The sequence below is a fragment of the Pan paniscus genome, chromosome 6, assembly GCF_029289425.2.
Source record: "Pan paniscus chromosome 6, NHGRI_mPanPan1-v2.0_pri, whole genome shotgun sequence".
Lineage (NCBI taxonomy): Eukaryota > Metazoa > Chordata > Mammalia > Primates > Hominidae > Pan > Pan paniscus.
In genome coordinates this window covers 185,727,038-185,741,241 of record NC_073255.2, presented here as the reverse complement: position 1 = coordinate 185,741,241, position 14,204 = coordinate 185,727,038, and the positions used below count along the sequence as shown (strand labels likewise).

At 49.1% G+C, this 14,204-nt stretch overlaps 1 protein-coding gene across 6 annotated transcripts in view; it reads right to left on the bottom strand.

Annotated features, from left to right (window-relative positions):
• Nucleotides 1–11,544, bottom strand: part of ZNF398 (zinc finger protein 398) — a 45,354-nt gene extending 33,810 nt beyond the window's left edge. The window contains exons 1-3 of one of the 6 annotated variants that reach the window (XM_055115503.2): nucleotides 10,375–11,131; nucleotides 7,653–7,704; nucleotides 4,572–4,967 (exon numbers count right to left, since the gene is read on the bottom strand). In XM_055115503.2, the coding sequence (XP_054971478.1) occupies nucleotides 4,572–4,967; nucleotides 7,653–7,704; nucleotides 10,375–10,673 (747 nt within the window). In that variant the 5' untranslated portion in view covers nucleotides 10,674–11,131. Of the gene's footprint in view, nucleotides 1–4,571; nucleotides 4,968–7,652; nucleotides 7,729–10,374; nucleotides 11,152–11,183 lie in introns of those variants that run through there. The other 5 variants (XM_055115505.1, XM_055115506.1, XM_003820504.5 and 2 more) reach the window with 5 other exon arrangements.
• Between the last annotated feature and the right edge of the window lie 2,660 nt (nucleotides 11,545–14,204).

Below are 14,204 nucleotides of genomic sequence, written 5' to 3'. Positions count from 1 at the left end.
AAAATTAACCAGGCGTGGTGGTACACACCTGTAATCTCAGCTACTTGGGAGGCTGAGGCAGGAGAATCGTTTGACCCCGGGAAGTGGAGGTTGCAGTGAGCCGAGATCACGCCACTGCACTGCAGCCTGAGCAAGAGGGAGACTCCATCTCAAAAAAAAAAATCTTTAAGGGAAATCACATTATTTTATATATGATTTTAGAGTCTAAGATGGACAGTTTAACTGTTAACCACTTATTCCAGATAAGACAATAACTTTAACTTACCTTTACTATTATTCTTAAAATAAATACTAATTTTCTTTTTTTTTTTTTTTTGAAACAGTGTTTCGCTCTGTCACCCAGGCTGGAGTGCAATGGCATGATCTCGGCTCACTGCAACCTCTGCCTCCCGGGTTCAAGCAATTCTCCTGCCTCAGCCTCCCGAGTAGCTGGGATTAGAGGAATGCGCCACCATGCCCAGCTAATTTTGTATTTTCAGTAGAGACAGGGTTTCACCATGTTGGTCAGGCTGGTCTCCAACTCCTGACCTCGGATGATCTGCCTGCCTAGGCCTCCCAAAGTGCTGGGATTACAGGTGTGAGATACCACGCCAGGCCATGAATACTAAATTTAAATTATCCCAAGGAACTTCTGGAGGAGCTCCAGATGCACAAACAAAAGGTACTATGGAGAAGGTTCTCTATGAGAAACGGCTCCAATATCCTTCCCAGGTACTTCCTCATTCTCCACCCCACTTCACAGAAAAATCTGAAAAAGTTGTTGATCATCTTTCCATTTTTTCTCTTCGCATTCACTCTTCAAAATCTGTTCCATTCAGTCTTCTATCCCACCAGTCCACACAAGCAATTATTGTAAAAGCCACCAGTGACATCTATGCAGACAAATCATACTCAATGTCCTCATCTTTCTAAACCTCCCAGTAACATATTCAACATAAATGACAACTCTCTACTTGGGATGCTTTTTTTTCTCCTTGGCCCTGTGACACCACATACTTTCCTGTTTGTTTTTTCCTCTACCTCATCAGCCTTTCCTTCTTTTTGATTTTTATTTTTATTCGTTTTTTGGAGACGGAGTCTTGCTCTGTTGCCCAGACTGGAGTGCAATGGCACGATCTCGGCTCACTGCGACCTCCGCTTCCCGGGCTCAAGCAATTCTCCTGTCTCAGCCTCCCAAGTAGCTGGAACTACAGGCAAGCGCCACCACGCCCAGCTAATTTTTGTACTTTTAGTAGAGACAGGATTTCACCATGTTGGCCACAATGGTCTCGATCTCTTGACCTCATGAAACGCCTGCCTTGGCCTCCCAAAGTGCTGGGATTACAGGCGTGAGCCACCACGCCCTGCTGGTCCTGGATTTTCTCTTTTTTTTTTTTTTTTTTTTTTGAGATGGAGTCTCACTGTTGCCCAGGCTGGAGTGCAGTGGCGCCATCTCGGCTCACTGCAAGCTCCGCCTCCCGGGTTCATGCCATTCTCCTGCCTCAGCCTCCCGAGTAGCTGGGACTACAGACGCTCGCCACCAAGCCCGGTTAATTTTATATATTTTTTAGTAGAGACGGGGTTTCACCGTGTTAGCCAGGATGGTCGCGATCTCCTGACCTCGTGATCCGCCCGCCTCGGCCTCCCAAAGTGCTGGGATTACAGGCATTAGCCACCGCGCCCCGCCCTGTCCTGGACTTTCTTAGTCCACTTTTAACGTCTCTCCTGAAAGTATCACAGGCATTTCAAACCTAACATTGTCAAAGAGGAACTCCTAATTTCCTCCCACCCCCAAGGCCACACTTTCCCAAGGTATTCCCCTCAAGGAAACTCCAACACCATCTACCCAGTTCTTCAAGCCGAAAGCCTGAGACAGTAAACCTAACGTGGTTAAGAGCATCTGCTCTGGAGCCAACCTAGTTAAAACATAACTTTGTTATTTATATTAACTATGTGATCTCGGGCAAGTTGGGTTCTTCTGAGACTCATATGCCTTAAAATAAGAACACTTAGAATAGTAAGTTCTAACTAAATTACCACACAGTAAATTTATAATTATTCTTTTTTTTTTTTTGAAATGGAGTTTCGCTCTTGTTGCCCAGGCTGGAGTTCAGTGGTACAATCTCCCCTCACCACAATCTCCGCCTCCTGGGTTCAAGCGATTCTCCTGCCTCAGCCTCCCAAGTAGCTGGGATTACGGGTATGCGCCACCACACCCAGCTAATTTTTTTGTATATTTAGTAGAGATGGGGTTTCTCCATGTTGGTCAGGCTGGTCTCAAACTCCTCACCTCAGGTGATCCACCTGCCTTGGCCTCCCAAAGTGCTGGGATTACAGGCGTGAGCCACTGCGCCTGGCCTACAATTACTGTTCTTAATGCCTTATTTCCTAATTCCCATCAGTAACTCTTTTTTTTTTTTTTTTTTGAGATGGAGTCTCACCCTGTTGCCTGGTCTGGAGTGCAGTGGCGTGATCTCGGCTCACTGCAACCTCCCCCTCAAGTTCAAGCGATTCTCCTGCCTCAGCCTCCCAAGTAGCTGGGATTACAGGCGCCCACCACCATGCTCAGCTAATTTTTTTGTATTTTTAGTAGAGACGGGGTTTCATCATGTTGGCCAGGCTGGTCTCAAACTCCTGACCGCGTGATCCGCCCGCCTCAGCCTCCCAAAGTGGTGGGATTACAGGCGTGAGCCAATGCACCCGGCCTTCCCATCAGTAACTCTTATTGTCAGTTCTACCACCAAACATCCTGCATCTGTCCACTTCTCTCCATCTCTACAACTGCTACCCTCATCCAAGCCACTTGCATCCCTCCCTGCCTTAGTATTTCCTCCCTTCTTCAGTTCTTCCCCTACGATCCATCCTCCACAAAGCAGCCAAAGGGATTCTTTCAATATATAAAACTGGCCGGGTGCGGTGGCTCACGCCTGTAATCCCAGCACTTTGGGAGGCCGAGGTGAGCGGATCACGAGGTCAGGAGATCAAGACCATCCTGGCTAACATGGTGAAACCCCGTCTCTACTAAAAATACAAAAAATTAGCTGGGCATGGTGACGGACGCCTGTAGTCCCAGCTACTCAGGAGGCTGAGGCAGGAGAATGGCGTGAACCCGGAAGGCAGAGCTTGCAGTGAGCCCAGATGGCGCCACTGCACTCCAGCCTGGGCAACAGAGTGAGACTCCATCTCAAAAAAAAAAAAAAAAAAAAAAAAAATATATATATATATATATATATATATAAAAATATAAATAAAACCAAATATAATTCCTCTGCTTCAAACCCTCCAATTTCTCCTCATTACACCTTAGTTAAAAATCCAAATTCCTTTCCTTGGTTTTAAATGCCCTACACATCAGTGATTCACAACCCTAGTCATATATTAGAATCATCTATGGAGGTTTTTAAAAAATTATTCGTGCTTAAGCTCCATCCTGGACCTATTAGGTCAGAATCTGGATGTGATGCTCACCAAAATTTTAAAAGCCTACCAGGTGATTCTTCTTTTTTGTTGTTGTTGGAGACGGAGTCTCACTCTGTTGCCCAGGCTGGAGTGCAGTGGCGCAATCTCAGCTCACTGCAACCTCCGTCTCCCGGGTTCAAGCGATTCTCCTGCCTCAGCTTCCCAAGTAGCTGGGATTAAAGGTGCCCGCCACCAAGCCCAGCTAATTTTTGTATGTTTAATAGAGATGGGGTTTCGCCTTGTTGGCCAGGCCAGTCTTGAACTCCTGAACTTGTGATCTGCCTTTCTCGGCCTCCCAAAGTGCTGGGTTTACAGGTGTGAGCCACCACGCCTGGCCAATTTCTGTATTTTAAGTAGAGACGGGGTTTCACCATGTTGGCCAGGCTGGTCTTGAACTCCTGACCTCAGGAGATCCACCTGCCTCAGCCTCCCAGAATGCTGGGATTACAGGTGTGAGTCACCTCGCCAGGCCTTTTTTTTTTTTTAGAAGGAGTTTTGCTCTTATTGCCCAGCCTGGTGTGCAGTGGCATGATCTCGACTCACTGCAACCTCCAACTCCTGGGTTCAAGCTATTCTCCAGCCTCAGCCTCCCAAGTGGCTAGGATTATAGGCGTGTGCTACCACACCCGGCTAATTTTTGTATTTTTAGTAGAGACAGGGTTTCCTCACGTTGGCCAGGATGGTCTCAAACTCCTGACCTCAGGTATCTGCCCATCTCAGCCTCCCAAAGTGCTGGGATGAGCCACTGCGCCCAGCCTCAAATTGACTGATTTAGAAGAATATTTATGTAGTCTCCTCCCCAAGAATCTGGCACACAAGTTAACGAAGAAAGAAGCGGCTCATGGGTAATGGGTAGGAGAAACCAAAAGAGAAAAAAAATCCATCTACCAGATAGCCAACTTTGGTCCGGCAAGAGGTTTCCAATCTGAATCTTGGCACTCTAAATGGGTACTAAATTGAACATAAAATGTTTCCCAAATAGACAAACATAAAACACCTTCATGATTCTTTCAGCCTGAGATATTTTAAGAAACTTTAAAAGGAAATAAAAAATCTAAGTAACTGAATGACCAAGACTACTACTAATGTAAGTTCTAGTGGTACCACTTTACATCTGGAAATGAAGGTATTACCTTTGGGATATCTCCCTTAATACCTGGAGGGAGCCGCAGGATCCAGAAGTTCCTGTTGCGCAGCAGGTTCTCCAAGTTCTCCAGCCGCCTCTGCAGCAGCCCGTACTCCTGCAGCAGGGTTCCCAGCACGGCCCACTTGCCCTCCAGCTGGTTCCCAAGCTCGGTAACTGTCTTTTCACAGCTGGCTAGTTTCTTCTCTGCTGTCCCTGTCCGACCTTCTAGGTGTAGGAGTCGCCGGCTGTGGATCTCCACCTTCCTCTCTATAGCCTGCACGGCGGCCACCACTGTCCACAGAGAGATAGCTGCTGTCTGCAGGTGTGCCTCATTTGCTGCTGGGGTTGTAGGAAGAGGAAGGGGCTGCAGGGATGTAAGGCACTCGGAGTCCCATTCAGATGTCTGCATGCAGTGGAAAGATGGAACAAGACATTGAGTGTTAGAAGGAACCCTAACTCCAAACTAAAATCAGATAAGGACTGCTTAACTGTCCAGCAGAGATTAATTTGAATATAGTTCTAGTACTGCCTGCGTATGCCTCATCTTTCTGGAGCTCACTGGCATCAACAGCCAAGAGACCTGATTTGGTGGTTCTGGGATAGATTGGGTAAGACAGTGAATTAATGAAATTGGCTCTTGAACTAGTCTGGTATATTTCCTCCGCTATAAGGCCCAGCTTAGGTTGCTGCAGCATCCTCTATCTCTGGAAAAGGCAAATGTGCACAAGGATCCTTTCCAGGCCTCACTGAACTTAGTGCCCTCTGATAAATCCATTATAGACTTATGCTCTAGACCTGTCAATCACCCTGTTTACAAACTACAACCACACCATTCAGTAATGGCTGAATAAGCTAAGAATCTTGAATCTGAAAAAAACATGAGAGCTGTTTTCAGATAATGAGGGTTACAAAACAGAAGGCAGAACAGCCTTGTTTCATCTTACACTATGTTACTCCAGAGGGCAGAACTAGAACCAATATAACGAAATTTTCAGACAGGCAAACTTTGGCCTACAATAAATACATTTTTTTCTTTTTAGAGACGGGGTCTCGGGGTCTCATTATGTTGCCTAGGCTGGCTCGCTCAAGCAATCCTCCTGCCTCAACCTCCTAAGTAGCTGGGGCTACAGGTGTGGGCCATTGTGACCCACTAATAAATAATTGTTGAACTATTCAAAAAAAGAAATTCTTGCCGGTGCGGTGGCTCATGCCTGTAATCCCAGCACTTTGGGAGGCCAAGGTGGGCAGATCACCTGAGCTTGGGAGTGCGAGTCCAGCCTGGCCAACATGGTGAAATCCCGTCTCTACTAAAAGTACAAAAATTAGCCAGGTGATGGTGCACATCTGTAACACCAGCTACTCGGGAGGCTGAGGCAGGAGAATCAGCTTGAACCTGAGAAGCGGAGGTTACAGTGAGCCAAGATTATGCCACTGCACTGCAGCATGGGCAACAGAGGGAGACTGTGTCTCAAAAAAAAAAAAAAAAAAAGAGGCTGGGCGCGGTGGGTGGCTCACACCTGTAATCCCAGTACTTTGAGAGGCCGATCACCTGAGGTCGGGAGTTCGAGACCTGCCTGACCAACATGGAGAAATCCCATCTCTACTAAAGATACAAAATTAGCCGGCCATCACGGCGGATGCCTGTAATCTCAGCTACTCGGAGGCTGAGGCAGGACAATCGCTTGAACCCAGGAGACAGAGGTTTCGGTGAGCCGAGATCACATCATTGCATTCCAGCCTGGGCAATAAGAGCAAAACTCCGTCTCAGAAAAAAAAAAAAAAAGAAAAGAAAAAAAGAAATCTAGGCCAGGCGCGGTGGCTCACCGCTGCAATCCTAACACTTTGGGAGGCCGAGGGGGTGGATCACGAGGTCAGGAGATCGAGACCATCCTGGCTAACACGGTGAAACCCTGTCTCTACTAAAAATAGAAAAAATTAGCCAGGCGTGGTGGCGGGCGCCTGTAGTCTCAGCTACCTCGGAGGCTGAGGCAGCAGAATGGCGTGAACCCAGGAGGCGGAGCTTACAGTAACCCGACTTCGCGCCACTGCACTCCAGCCTGGGTGACCGAGTGAAACTCCGTCTCAAAAAAAAAAAAAAAAAAGAAATCTTTAAGGGAAATCACATTATTTATTATTTACTTATTTATTTATTTCTTGAGACAGAGTCTCGCTCTGTCGCCCAGGCTGGAGTACAGTGGTGCCATCTCAGCTTACTGCAACCTCCGCTGCCTGGGTTCAAGTGATTCTCCTGCCTCAGTCTCCCGAGTAGCTGGGACTACAGGAGCGTGCCACCATGCTCAGCTAATTTTTTGTATTTTTAGTAGAGACGGGGTTTCACCATGTTAGCCTGACCTCGTGATCCGCCCTCCTCGGCCTCCCAAAGTGTTGGGATTACGGGCGTGAGCCACCGTGCCCGGCCACATTATTTTATATATGATTTTAAAGTCTAAGATGGATAGTTTAAATGTTATCCACTTATTGCTTGAACCCAGGAGGCAGAGGTTACAGTGAGCCAAGATTGTGCTACTGTACTCCAGCCTACGCAACAGAACGAGATTCAGTCTCAAAAAAAAAAAAAGAAAAAAAAAGAAAAAAATTTTTGTTGAATGAATGAATAAATAAATAGGCTTGCATGCAAACCAGCCGCCTCAGGGTGCCTTCTATAGCTTAATTTTTTTTTATGTTTTTTTATTTTTAGAGACAGGGTCACCGAGGCTGGAGTGCACTGACATGACCATAGCCCCTTGTAACCTATAACTCCTGGGTTATTGATCTTTCCAAGAAAATAAAAGGCTGCTCCAAAATAATTTACTTTGAAACAAAGAGTAGTATAAAAGGAAAAAATTCCCACAACAAATAAGTTGGACTAGGATGATGTATACAAAGCCTTCTAACTCTATGAACCTGATAAGCCACTCTCTGACCACAACCTCCCATCTTTCCAACTCACCCACTACTTTATTCTCATTTCACCTAGTCCTTTGACCACTCCATTCGCTCCTGGTATCTGCCCGTTCCTGGCTTTTTTTCTCTAGTTGATCACGTCAGTTACTTCCAACTCCCCTTCTCTCATGTCTTTCTGCCTCACCTGCTCAGCTAACCTCCGGCCTTGAATCAGTCCAATCATTCTTTCTCCATTCCTGTAAGCAGATTAGTAAGCGTGCCTAGAGGAAATCACCAGGTAAACTGCTGTCACCACATACCAATGGTTTCTAAGCTTAGTGGGGATCTCAACACTGACTCGTGCCCTCCATGCCGCTTGTCCCATTCCATAAAGTGGCTACTACAAAGCCTCAGCACAGTCCTTCAGCTTTTAGTACAGTTTGTCCTCAAACTAACATGAATAAGAATCACCTGGAGGGGCCAGGCACGGTGGCTCATGCCTGTAATCCCAGCACTTTGCAAGGCTGAGACAGGTGGATCACCTGAGGTCAGGAGTTTGAGACCAGCCTGACCAGCATGGTGAAACCCTATCTCTACTAAAAAATACAAAAATTAGCTGGGTGTGGTGGCAAGCGATGTAATCCCAGCTACTCGGGAGACTGAGGCTAGAGAATCACTTGAACCCAGGAGGCGGAAGTTGCAGTGACCTGAAATCGTGCCACTGCACTCCAGCATGGTGACAGAGCAAGACTGTCTAGGGTGGGAGGGGAGGCGGCGGGGGGGCGCAGGGGGCGCAGGGGGCAGGGAAGAATCACCTGGAGATCTTGTCAAAGTACAGATTTTTATTCAGTAGGTCTGTAAGGAAAACTGAGATTCTGTTGGGTTTTGTTTTTGTTTTTTTGGGATGAGGTCTCACTGTCACCCAGGCTGGAGTGCAGTGGTGTAATCTCAGCTTACCGCAACCTCCATCTCATGGGCTCAAGCGATTCTCCCACCTCAGCCTCCCGAGTAGCTGGGACCGCAGGCACACACCACCATGCCCTGCTAATTTTTTATTTTTGGTAGAGACAGGGTTTCACCATATTGCCTAGGCTGGTCTCAAACTCCTCAGCTCAAGTGATCCACCTGCCTCAGCCTCCCAAAGTGCTGGGATTACAGGTGTGAGCCATGGTACACAGCCTGAGATTTTGTATTTTTAACAAACTCCCAGGTGATGCTGACACTGAGTAGTAAGACTTCTCTGCTGCAGCCCCCACTCTCAGAAGATGACATGTCCTCTTACTTTGAGATGGAAATTAATCAGACCTAAATTCATTCAACTTTCTCTTCATACTCCTCGCTTCAAACTTATCAGTAACCGAATCTAAGTTTTCTTCTTTACTTCCTAAGGAAGTTGCATCCTATTTAAATCTTAACTCTCCACATTTGCTTCACTTATGCCAACCCCTTCCACCTTTTTGGGTAGGTTGTTCCTTTCTTAGTGTCAATCTGTCTCCTGATTCTTCTCCATAGGGTGGACTGGCACTGTTCAATACAGTAGCCACTACCTACATGTGGCCACTGAGCACCTGAAATGTGGTTAGTTAAATTGAGATGTGCTATGAGTATAAAATACACGAGACTTTGAAGACTTAGTATGAAAAAAATATTTGTTTGTTTGCTTGAGACAGGGTTTCACTTTGTTGCCCAGGTTGGAGGGCAGTGGCAGGATCACAGCTCACTGCAGCCTCCACCTCCCTGGCTCAAATACCTCCCACCTCCGGAGTAGCTGGGAGTACAAGCGCATGCCACCACGCCTGGCTAATTTAAAAAAAAATTTTTTTTTTTTTTGTAGAGATGGGGTCTCCCTATGTTGCCCAGGCTGGTCTTCAACTCCTGGGCTAAAGCTATCTTCCCACGGCAGCCTCCTGAAGTGCTTGGGATAACAGGCTTGAGCCACCACACCCGGCCATTTATGTTTTAAATCGATTACATGAGGCCAGGCGCGGTGGCTCACGCCTGTAATCCCAACACTTTGGATCCCAGCGGGCGGATCACGAGGTCAGGAGATTGAGATCATCCTGGCAAACACAGTGAAGCACCCCTCTCTACTAAAAATACAAAAGGACCCGGGCGTAGTGGCACGCGCCTGTAGTCCCAGCTACTCGGGAGGCTGAGGCAGGAGAATCGCTTGAACCGGCAAGGCAGAAGTTGCAGTGAGCCCAGATGGCGCCACTGCACTCCAGCCTGAGGGACAGAGTGGGACTCCACCTCAAAAAATAAATAAATAAATTGATGACATGTTGAAATAATATTTTGCATATATTGAGTTAGATATATAATTAAAATTAATTTCATCTATTTATCTTTATTTTTTAACTTCTCAAAAATTTTTTTCATTTTAGAGACGCGGTGTGGACTGCCTCGAACTCCTGGGCTCAAGTGATTCTTCCGCCTCAGTCCCCGGCCTAGCTGGGACTACAGGTGTGCACAACACAGCGCCTGGCTTTTTACTTTTTAAACGTGACGCCTAGAGAATTTAAGCAGGGGTGTCCAATCTTTTGGCTTCCCTGGGCCACATTGGAAGAACTGTCTTGGGTTACACATAAAATACTGATCATGATAGCTGATGAGCTAAAAAAAAAAAAAAAAAAAAAAAGACAAAGAAAAAGGTCCGTGCATAAATCTCATGATGTTCTAAGAAAGTTTACGAATTTGTGTTGGGCCGCATTTAAAGCAGTCCTAGTCCGCATGCGGCCTGGGGGCCGCGGGTTGGATAAGCTTGATTTAGAGTTTTGTATGCGGCTTCCCTTATATTTCTATTAGCCAGGACTGGCACAGACACAGGATCATCGCTACCATCCCACCTATACACAAAAAAAAAGGTTGGAAAAAAGAAAAACAGGTCCAAGAGTGGAGGTGGCACTTCCCTCTGCTCTATCCCCTACCCATCGCTGCTCTTCCTCCTTTTCCCAGTCACCCCTAATGTGCCAGGGTGGCTCCTGACCCAGTACAATCGCTCTCCTAGAGGTGACCAAAGACCTCTTGGGTGGCAAATGCGATCAGTGCTTTCCCCGCGGCCTGACCGTCCCCTTCTCATTCTACGGGGCTGCGTGCAGGCGCGGCCCGGTCGCCTCGGTCGCCCTGGCAACTGGCCGCTGCCGGCCCCCGCAGGCCTTGGCAAACACCCGCGAATGAACCGCCACGCACGCGAGGCCACTCCAGCCTCCGGGTCCGCACCATTCATTCGGCAGCTATTTCGGGAGGGCCTCCCGCGTGTCCCGCGTCCGGTGCCGGGAGCCCAGGCGTCACGCAGCGCGGCGGGAATGAGCCTCCGCACACTTAAATGCCGCCCGCGCCACCGCTCAGATTGCTGGTGACGAACGCTCCCGCGGCCGCGAGAATGGCTGACGGCTCCCCAGCCCAACCCCGCTGCGCGTCTGGCGGGCAGGCGTGGGGCTGACACGCAGCAGGCACCCCCTCGACTTCAACCCAACTGCAGGGCCCCGGGTCTCATAGCTGCCTGCGAGTCCCCCTCAGACCTGCGGCCCAGCCTGGTGTCCCCGGGTCGGCGGTTTCACACCCACCCGCTAAGTCCCCTCACGCGAGGCTGCAGCCGCCAAGCACGGGCGACAGGCGACGTGGCCGGCGGGACCCGAGAACGGCGCCTGTGCCTGGCAGCTCCCTGCCCGCCCGCCTTCCTCCCTCGGGGTCTGGGTCTCGGGGGCTCACAACACTCGCGCGCGGCCGCCCTTACCGGGGCCGGGGCCGCCTCAGCCATGGCCCTGCGCTGTCTAGCCCGGGCCTCGGAAGTCGCCGCCGCTGCCGCCGCGCCCGGCTCCAAGCAGGCCCGGCCGCCGGGTCCTCTCCACAGGCGGCGCCGACCCGGCCCTGCCTTCCCCGCACGGACGGGACTCACGCGGCCGTCGGGGCTCGGGACGCGCAGGAACGCGGCGGAGGCGCGGTGCAGCAGGCGGCGGGTCAAGCTGGGGTCGCGAGGCCGACTCCGCCGCACTCCACCCGCAGCGGCCCCTCAGCTGGCGCTTTGTGGGCAGCGAGTGCACCGGGAACCGCGCGGGCCTAGACGCGCCGCAGGCTCGCGCTGCCCAGCCGCCGCGGCCAGCGCGCCCCCTGCCGGCCCCTGCGGCCAGCGCCGCCCGCGTCGCCTCCGCCCCTCCCCCCCAGCTCTTGGGCTTCGGTGTGGGGAGGGTTGTTATTTGGGGCCCACGTGTGTTCCGCTTTCTCACATTCCCACGAGAAGGTTCAGCTCACCGCAGTTTAGGACCCAGCCGCAAAGCCGGGCTCATTCTGGGGAGTGATTTTCTTCACGGAGGCTCGATACGCAGGCGCCGTCTGCAGGGAACAGCTTCTGCTGAAGGGCAGCCGTATTTAGAACAGCGGAAATGTGCAGGGTGAGAGTAAGGGGGACAGGGCTGAAGGGAGCCTATGGGTGGAATGAGTGACGGAGAGGCACAATTTTGGAATGAAGAAGATATAGATCATTTGCGGAAATTACAAATGTGGTTGCCAAGGTGAGGCGGTTCACGTCCCACGCGGCCCGTGTTGGGATCAATAATATTTTAAGGTCTCCTTCACATCTCGGATTATTGACTCTCCGGGGCCTGGTCTGGAAATAGGATTCTTAATTTTTGTTTATTTATTTATTTAGAGACGCAGTCTCACTCCGTCGCCCAGGCTGGAGTGCAGTGGCGGGATCTCGGCTCACTGCAACCGCCTTCCGGGTTCAACCGATTCTCCTGCCTTTGCCTCCCAAGTAGCTGGGATTACAGGCATGTACCACCATGCCCAGCTAATTTTTTTTTTTTTTTAAGTGGAGACGGGGTTTCACCATGTTGGCCAGGCTGGTCTGAAACTCCTGACCTCAAATGATCCACCCGCCTTGGCCTCCCAAAGTGCTAGGATTACAAGCGTGAGCCATTGCGCCCGGCCTTATTTATTGATTTATTTAGAGACGGTCTCCCTCTGTCGTCCAGGCTGGAGTGCAAGTGGCACAAACAAGGCTCACTGCAGCCTTAAACTGCTGGGCTCAAACGATCCTTCCCCTCAGCCTGCCCGAGCATCTTGGACTACAGGCGCAGCTACCAAGCCCGGCTAATGTTTTATTTATTTGTATTTATTTATTTACTTATTTATTTTTCTGTAGAGACAGGGTCTCGCTATGTTGCCCAAGCTGGAGGAAGTGGAATTCCTGAGAGCAGCAGAGATCGAGCTTGGGGTTACGGTTTGCTGCGTCTGAGCTAAAGGACCTGCGAGAACAGGCCGGGCGCAGTGGCTCACGCCTGTAATTCCAGCACTTTGGGAGGCCGAGGCGGGCAGATCACCTGAGTTCCAGACCAGCCTGGCCAACATGGTGACACCCCGTCTCTACTAAAAAATACAAAAATTAGCCGGGCGTGGTGTCGTGCACCTGATATTCCAGCTGCTCCGGAGGCTGAGGCAAGAGAATCGCTGGAACCCAGGAGGCGGAGGTTGCAGTGAGCAGAGATGGCAGCACTGCACTCTACCCTGGGCGACAGAGCTAGACTCCATCTTAAAAAAAAAAAAAAAAAAAAAAAAAAAAAAAAAGGACCTGCGCGAACAAAGTGTTTTCTGGGGAGGTTGTGTTTTAAGTCAACAGAGTGTGTGTAACAGCAGTAGGTTCCTTGCCCAATGCACATAGCAAGTCTATATGCAGAGACACCAGGTTGCAGCAGAGAAAGAGGTCTAATCATAGGGCCACCTAAGGAGGAGACAGGAAGAAGCCTCACATCCATCTCTGCTAGGAATTTGGGAATTTGGGGTTAGAGTTTGTAAGGGTAATGGAGTTGACTGATTGGTGGGAGAGTGCTGGTGAAATCGTGGTACAAGGAGATGAAGAAACTACATTCTCATGCTCATCCCATTCCTCTGTGGGGGGTCTTCAAGCTGGTTGAACTCAACTGTTTCACCGGAACTCGTGGTCTGAAAAACATCTTAAGCGATCCTTAAACAAAAGCCTTATGATTCTAATGTCAGAGATCCTGTCTACAGGAACAACAGGGATGCAAATCAATTCTTAGTCTGATGTCTGAAATCCTATCTATAGGAACAATAGAGATGCAAATGTCAGTATCTAGTGCCTTGTGACTATTAGCAACAAGGAAGTAGGCCGAAGTGCAGCCTGATTAATGCTTAATGATAACTATATTTCTATCCAGAACCTGCATGCAATTTTTGTCAACCCTGTTGGGGTGGTTTCATGTGTGTGGTGATAGGATAAGCACATGACCCTGGTTTTCCAGGAAGTCTTCATTTCAAACATGTATGAATCAAACCCTGCCAAACCTGTATTTCAACACATGAATCAAGTCAATGCCCTTAACAGTATAACTATCTGTAAATCACAAAAGTATGAGAACTATCCTGTTGGGGCAACTGCTCTTGAGCAGACTAAGTTACTTTTAGCCTGTGGCTACATATGCAGTCCGTAATTTGGGATTTACCTGAATATACATATTTGTCAGATGGTGAATGCTTAATAATGAAAATTGCCATTCTCTGACTCACAATATGAGTAGGTTACAAAAAAATAATAATCTGAATTTTCTTGGAAAGAAAATTCTGTTGTATAATTTTATTATTTAAAATGTAGTAGCCGAGAAGCCGGGCACGGTGACTCACGCCTATAATCCCAGCACTTTGGGAGGCCGAGGTGGGTGGATCGCCTAAGGTCAGGAGTTGGAGACCAGCCTGAACAACACGGTGAAACCCCATCTCTACTAAAAATAGAAAAACTAGC